Source organism: Lycium ferocissimum, chromosome 10 (genome assembly GCF_029784015.1).
Source record: "Lycium ferocissimum isolate CSIRO_LF1 chromosome 10, AGI_CSIRO_Lferr_CH_V1, whole genome shotgun sequence".
Taxonomy (NCBI): Eukaryota; Viridiplantae; Streptophyta; class Magnoliopsida; order Solanales; family Solanaceae; genus Lycium; species Lycium ferocissimum.
In genome coordinates, this window is record NC_081351.1 from 43479491 (window position 1) to 43487607 (window position 8117).

The 8117-nt window shown below is 32.6% G+C and overlaps 1 protein-coding gene across 1 annotated transcript; it reads left to right on the forward strand.

The window, feature by feature from the left end:
* The first annotated feature begins 4514 nt into the window (after window positions 1–4514).
* On the forward strand, window positions 4515–5570 carry LOC132034930 (uncharacterized). Its single transcript, XM_059425262.1, has 2 exons — window positions 4515–4684; window positions 5393–5570. The coding sequence occupies exons 1-2, from the start codon at window positions 4515–4517 to the stop codon at window positions 5568–5570; spliced, it is 348 nt and encodes a 115-aa protein (XP_059281245.1).
* The last annotated feature ends 2547 nt before the right edge of the window (window positions 5571–8117 follow it).

An 8117-nucleotide genomic window follows, 5' to 3' on the forward strand; every position in this document is an offset into this window, starting at 1 on the left:
ATTTGTGATGTCATGAGGAAAATGGGATTTAGTGAGATGTGGATCCACAACATATGGAATCTCCTATCCAACATGTGGTATACTGTCAACATTAATGGTAAGAGACATGGCTTCTTTAATTCTCAAAGAGGTGTAAAACAAGGTGATCCCTTATCCCCCTCTTTATTTATTTTAGCCTCTGAAGCACTGTCAAGAAATTTGAATGACTTATTTGATAAATCAAGATTTAGGGGATATTACATGCTCCCTAATGGTCCAAAAATTAATCACCTTTCATATGCTGATGATCTCATTATCTTTTGTGCAGGGAAATCTCATACTCTTAAGCTCATTATGGAGTGCCTAAAGAAATATGAAAAAAACTCTGGACAACTTATTAATAAAGAGAAAAGCTGTTTCATTATGGATACTAATATATCTGCTAACAGAGCTAATATAGTCTCTCAATATTTGCAGGTTCAAAGGAAAGAATTCCCAATCAATTATCTTGGATGCCCACTTTTTCAAGGAAGAAAGAAGATACAATTCTATACTCAAACTGCTACAAGGATTCTTAAAAAAGTAGGAGCTTGGCACTGTAATATGCTTTCAACAGGAGGAAAAGTGACACTCATCAAGCACATTCTAGCTGCTATGCCTGTTTATCTGCTTTCTATGTGTCAACCTCCAAAATCAATCATTAAGCAAATGGAGAAAATCTTTGCAAACTTCTTATGGGGGACCAAAGAAGGGAAAAATAAACAACATTGGGTGGGTTGGACTAAAATGTGCTTTCCAACAGATGAAGGAGGAATAGGCATCAGATCTTTACAAGATGTGTCAGACAGTTTTGGGGCCAAATTATGGTGGAGCTATAGAACAAAGAAATCTTTGTGGGCTGATTTCCTAAATGCAAAATATGCTAGGAGGATACACCCAGTAGCTAGGAAATGGAGCTATACACAATCTCATTGCTGGAGAAGGCTGATGAAAAGTAGAGACAAGGTGGAACACTTAATTCAATGGAAGATCAATGAAGGAAATTCAAGTTTTTGGTGGGATAATTGGACTGGAAAAGGAAGACTTGCTCAGTATGGTAATGCAAACACCTCTATCAGAGGGCAGGTATCTGATTACTTTTGCAATGATGGATGGAATACCATAAAACTTAACAAAATCCTTCCTCATGAGATAGTGATACATATCCAAGGAATTACTAGAGAATTTCCACTTCTGAAAGATCAGCCTATATGGACCGATAACAAAGATGGGAAATTTTCCTGTAAGTCAGCTTGGAACTGTATCAGGATACATCATAACCCCTCCATGATCAACAAGATGATATGGCACAAGAAAAATCCTTTTAAAGTTTCATTCTTTCTCTGGAGGTTGCTGAAACACAAAGTTGCTGTTGATCTTAACTTGGGGAAATTTGGCATCAACATCCCTTCTATGTGTTCTTGTTGCATCAGTCATAAAGAAGAGTCTGAGGAGCACCTATTCTTTGATAGTATGATCAGCAACAATATCTGGAAGTATTTCAATCAAATGTTTGGCATCAGTAGTGGTCCGGCTAATCTAAGACATCTTATGATCACTTGGTGGCTGACAAAAGGTAAAAATGACATTCAAAAAATGGCTCTTCAAATTCTTCCTGGAATTATTGTATGGCAGGTATGGAAAGCAAGATGTAAGAGCAGATTTGAAAATGTGAAAATGCATCATAATAGGATTATCCCTCAAATTTGTCAACAACTTATTATCACTATCCACAAGCAAATTCCCAGGATCCCTCCTTTGCTTGATTGGGAAACTTTTCAAAAAGTGATGGAGTTTGCTAAGGAGTATATCACCGCTATCCCTGTAAAATGGAATCCTCCCAAAACTGGATACATAAAGCTGAATACTGATGGGTGCTCTAAAGGAAACCCAGGAATGAGTGCAGGAGGTGGAATAATGAGAAATGATAGGGGCCATATGGTGAACATATTTGCCATGCCTTTTGGATGTATGACTAATAACAAGGCAGAGGCCATGGCTTTGAAGATGGGGATTGAGTGGTGTAATAGGAATGGAATAAAGAAAATCGATATAGAATGCGATTCTATGCTTCTAATGGACTGGATTTCTAGGAAGAAAGATGTTCCATGGGAGCTATGGGGCATCATCAACAACATTCGAGGGATCTTTGTCCCAACTGGAAGGCTGGTCAATTCACCATTGCTTCAGAGAAGGAAACAAAGTTGCGGATTTATTGGCTAACTGGGGTTTACAATGCAGTAGAGATATATTTGAAACAAATATACAGAACATTCCGAGAGAGATCAGGGGAGCTATCAATGTAGATAGAATGCAATTACCTTCTTTCAGAATGAAGACTCATCGAAATGCCTTTTGCTTAGATAGACAAATGTATAGGCTATATAATTTTGATGTTCCTTAATAGGTGATAAATCTCTGTATAGGAGAGGTTGGTAGCAACCTCTCAGCCTAAGATGGCTCTTTTGTAAGCTTAGAAGGAAATCCTACTTATTTGATGATATGGAGCATGCTCCACTCTAAGTAGGTGCAGGGAGATCTACTCCTTTGCTCCTTTGCAATTTTATATATATATATATATATATATATATATATATATATATATATATATATATATATATATATATAATATGCTGCCATGCTCTAGTGATAGAGATGGGAGAGATTGATGAAAAAAAAAAATGTTGCTTCCTGAAAAGAAATAGCTGTTATTATTTTATTAACAAATAAGCCAGAATAACTAAAGAATAATGAAGCTGATTTCATAGATATGGTCACTTAACTTGTAATTATTGCACCAGTATGCTATATTTTGTAACATAAAAATAAATCAATTTTGATTTAGGTATAACAGAATGTTACTATGAATTTATTTCTAATAAAAAAGTTAATGAACTTTACCTAAGTATAACATAAAAAAATTCTTTTATTTCTTCAAAATAATTATTTATGATTTTAAGCAAAGCTGAGTGACTTTTTGTTACAAAAACTACTTTAGTGACTTTGTTATACATCGATAAATTGAATATTTTTTCGTTAGAAAACTAATTTGGTGATTTTTATGCAGTAAAATAAAACTTAAGTGACCATCTATGAAATCAATCCCAAAAAAAATGTGAGAAAGAAATTACAAAGTTAAAAACAAAAGAAGTAGAAAGGAAACGACCTTACCCTAGAAAGGATGAGTTCATCAGAGAAGGTAGAAGGTTTAATGGAACCAATCCTTTCTAACTTACTGGAGCTACCTGGGAGAGGTAGTTTTGAAAAAAAAAAACTTAGAGAGAACTATTGTTTGTTAGAGAAATGTAATGTTGTTGGCTTGGCTTATTGAAGAAAATGGTTGTTTATATAATGATCAATGCTCAATTACAGCTTGACAAACACTATCTAACGTGTCGTTCTGCATATTTATCTTTTAACTTAAACAGTTTTGCCAACTTTCTTTGTGTTGATTTTGTTTCTGGTTTCTTGTTTTACTCTTCTTTTACCCTCATATTTTTTCTTGTGAAAAATATATATAGTACAAAGGTAGGCAACTGAAATTGGCCACAACTCTTAAAGAGGAAAAACATAAGATTTGTGGTTAAGAACCAACTTCTTCACTTTTTTTCTTTTATTAATTAGCTTTTTTCTTTTTTCTTTTTCCGTTGGTGCAACTATTTGTATCCTCTTCATTGTCACTTCTTGTTTTATGAGCTTTTAACCAAAAAAAAAAAAACATTGAATTACTCTTTTGGACACAATTTATAGCTGAAGGAGTTGACAAAGATTGAACTTCATCTAATATTAGAGTTATTTCTCTACAAAAGATTAAACTCCATCTAATATTAGAGTTATTTTCTTCCTTTGTTATTCATTTAGGGTATTTTTTTTTTTATCATGGTTTCGATTTGGACTCTGATTCATCAATTAGATGGGAGAATATTTCATGTTATCGAAGTTGGCACAAGTTCTTGGTTCAAATTTTACTGTCACTCTAAAATAAAAAGAACATCTGCACGTGTTTGGCACATGAAAAGAATAAAGCTCACACGTGCAAGGTACGTAGATGGAGATTAGAAAAATAGTAAAAGGCCAAAACAAGGTGAAAATAATTTGTTGAACATCCCCAAAAAGCAATTCTTCGAACTAAAAATCAAATTAGATGTGTTTACAAGGTAAAGTAATATTTGACAATAACTAGCACAACAAGTCCACAATTATCTCCTGTTACCTATAAAATATGGGATTCCTACGCTTTGATTGTTTTGGGCATAAATTACGTCCAAGAGTAAATGTTTTCAGTTTTTTTGTCAATCCTTGAGTTATAAATTGTGTCCAAACAAGGTTATATGTATGTATAATTAATAGTTATATTTTTTTAAGTTATAAATTCTTAAAAAAATAAATTAAGAAAGGCATAAATATATATGTATATATATATATATATATATATATATATCAAAAGTACCATAAGGACATTGAATTCTTCTTGAGTTAAAGTCTTGGGCACTTGGATGAACGGCAATGGTGATAGTGGTGGTGATGATGATAGCGGTGATAGTGATGGTGATGATACCAGTGATACTGGTGATGATAGTGGTGGTGATGATAGCGTTGAATATTGCTGTGTTGGCGGTGAAAATGGTGGTGATGATAGTAGTGATGGTGGTGGAGACTCCATAAAGTATTCAAAAAGATAAATGAACTAAAAATTGGAGAAGAGATAATAAAGTACTCAGAAGAATATTAGTTTTATGAAGTGAAGAAGATATATTAGAAGTAAAAGATTGGAGAAGAGAGAAAGAATATGATAGACAGAAAGAAGAGAGATAGTAGAAGGATTTTATGAAGTGAAGAAGAAAAGGGATAACGAAGGGAGATGTGGCAGACGTTACAAAACCTGGAAATGGTGGTTTCTCGACGGTTTAGCTTGCTAGCTGGTTTCCACGGCTATTGAGATGGTTAAAAAAAAGTGGTTGAAAGCTTGTTTTAATGGAGGTTTTAGGTGTTTGTCATGGTGGTGCTAACAACTGGTTTTCATGATGTTTAATGGTGGCTATGGAGGTTTAAGAGCCTGTTTTCATGGTTGTAGAGGGTTAAAGAGCTACTGGTTCGTTGCTTTTTGGATTATGTTTTTTTCTCCTTAGGTGCTAGGTTTGGTTTTGTAGCCAAAAAACGGATGGAACAGGTGTATGTGTGTTGATTACGTGAAGAACCCTCTCCTAAAATTAACAAGTAAATAACAAGTTAACACATCAGCATTACTTGTAAACTCAATATATATGCTTTAGAAAATTCAAAAGAATATATATTATATATACATATATATCAAAAGTACCTTAAGAGCATTGAATTCTTCTTGAGTTAAAGTCTTTGGCTCTTCGATGAACAGCAGTGGTGATAGTGTTGATAGCGGTGGTGATAGTGGTAGTGATGATGATAGCTATGATAGTGGTGGCGATGACAGCGGTGATAGTGGCAATGTTGATAGCAGTGAATATGGAGGTGTTAGCGATGAAAATGGTGGTGATGGTGGTGGAGACTCCATAAATTACTCAAAAAGATATTAGAATTAAGAATTGGAGAAGAGATAAATTAAAGAGACGGAAGAGTATTAGTTTTATGAAGTGAAGAAGATATATTACAAATAAAAGATTGGAGAAGAGAGCAAAAATGAATATGATAGAGAGAAAGAAGGGAGATAGAAGATTTTATGAACTGAAGAAGAAAGGGACAATAAAGAGGGTACGTCGCTGACGACGTTACAAACTTTGAGCCCATTGGTCATTTATAAATACCCTATCCAACCTTTTCCAAATCCTCTTGCTTGACCTCCAATTATTGCACCAGCTGAATTTTGATCCAGAGTATCCAATATCCACCATCCCACATGAGTCCATGCATTCAGAAAAATCAAAACTTTCCTATTTCTGTAAGGTAGACATCCCAGCTTTTCTTCAGCCTATGCATCCTCACAGTTTTTCTCAAGACACTAGTTTTTCTCAAGAAACTGGATTAAAGACCTCAGTGTTGCTTCCTGAAAAGAAATAGTTGTTAGTAATTATTAACAAATAAGCCAAAATAACTAAAGAATAATGAATCTAATTTCATAGATATGGTCACTTAACATATAATTATTACACTAGTAAGCTATATTTTTAACATAAAAATCAATCAGTTTTGGTTTAAGTACAAAAAAAAATGTTACTAAGAATTTATTTCTAATAAAACAGTTAATGAGCTTTACCTAACTATCATATAAATTTTTTCTTTTATTTCTTCAAAATAATTATTTATGATTTCTAAGCAAAGCTGAGTGACTTTTTTGTTACAAAAAATAGTTTAGTGACTTTGTTATACATACTTCGATAAAAATTAATATTTTTTTGTTAGAAAAATAATTTGGTGATTTTTATGCAGTAAAATAGAAGTTAAGTGACTATCTATTAAAATCAATCCCCAAAAAAAAAATGTGAAAAGAAGCTACAAAGTGAAAAACAAAAGAAGTCGAAAGGAAACAGCCTTACCCTGGCAAGGACAAGTTCATCAAAGAAGGCAGAAGGTTTAATGGAACCAATCCTTTCTAACACACTGGAGCTACCTGGGAGAGGTAGTTTTTGATTTTCCATTTTCTGGAATTCAAAGGAAAACCTTACAGAGAAATATAGTTTGTTTAGAGAAAAGTAATGTTGTTGGCTTGGTGTAGTGAAGAAAATGGTTGCTTATATAATGATCAATGCTCAATTACAGCATGACAAACACTATCTAATGTGTCGTTCTACATATTTATCTTTTAACTTAAATAATTTTGACTTTGTTTGCGTTGGTTTTTGTTTTTGTTTCTTGTTTTAATATTCTTTTACTCACCTATTTTTTCTTGTGAAAAATATAAAGAGTATAAAGGCAGACAACTGAAATTGGCAAGCAACTCTTAAGAGGAAAAACATAAGATTTGTGATTAAGAACCAACTTCTTCACCTTTTCTTCTTTTATTAATTAACTTTTTTCTTTGTTCTTTTGCCGTTGGTGCAACTATTTCTATTATCTTCGTTGTCACTTCTTGTTTTATGACCTTTTAATAAAAACCAACATTGAATTACTCTTTTGGACACAATATATAACTGAAGGAGTTGACAAAGATTGAACTTCATCTAATATTAGAGTTATTTTTCTTCAAATGATTCAAATCCATCTAATATTAGAGTTATTTTCTTCCTTTGTTATTCATTTAGGGTCTTTTTTTATCAGAGTTGGCACAAGCTATTGGTTCAAATTTTACCGTAACTCTAAATTATAAAGAACAATTGCACATGTTTGCACATGAAAGGAATCAAGCTCACACGTGCAAGGTACGTACATGGTGATTAGTAAAATTAAAAAAAAGCCAAACAAGGTGAAAATAATTAGTTGAAGATCCCCAAAAAGCAATTCTGTGAACTAAAAATCAAATTATATGTGTTTACAAGGTAAAATTAATATTTGACAATAACTAGTAGACCAAGTTCACAAATTTTCTCCTGTTACCTATAAAATATGGGATTCCTATGCTTTTATTGTTTTGGGCATAAGTTACATTCAAGAGTAGTGATCCCATATTGTTTCTTGTTAAAAGCTCATAAAAGAAGATAGTCGTAGTAGTTACGCCAAAAAACAAAAAACAAAAGATACAATCCAAAAAAATGTGAAGTTGGGTCTTTAGTTACCACAAAATGTCAAATTTGTCCTCTTAAGAGTATAAAATGCAACATGTACTTTGTCACGTCTCCTTTTTCTTTTTTATCTGATAAAATTGTTTAAAATCTTAAATCTATTATTTCTAGTAGTCACATCTTGTTTATTCAATTTCAAATTAAATGAGCTTTCTTCATCCAAATTTAGGATTTTTGGCTAAGGGTGTCAAGTGGGCCGGGCCATATTTAAACATCTTTTAACTTAAATAATTTAGGGGCCGGACTTTGTTTGTGTTGGTTATAGTTAGTAGGCCGGGCTTTTTTTTTTTTTTTTTTAAGTTCTAATACAAAAATAGACATTTACATTTACTAATAATAATAAAATTAACATTTACATCTAATGATAAAATTGCTATTAAAAAAAAAGTTTAGTCATAAATTCAAAAA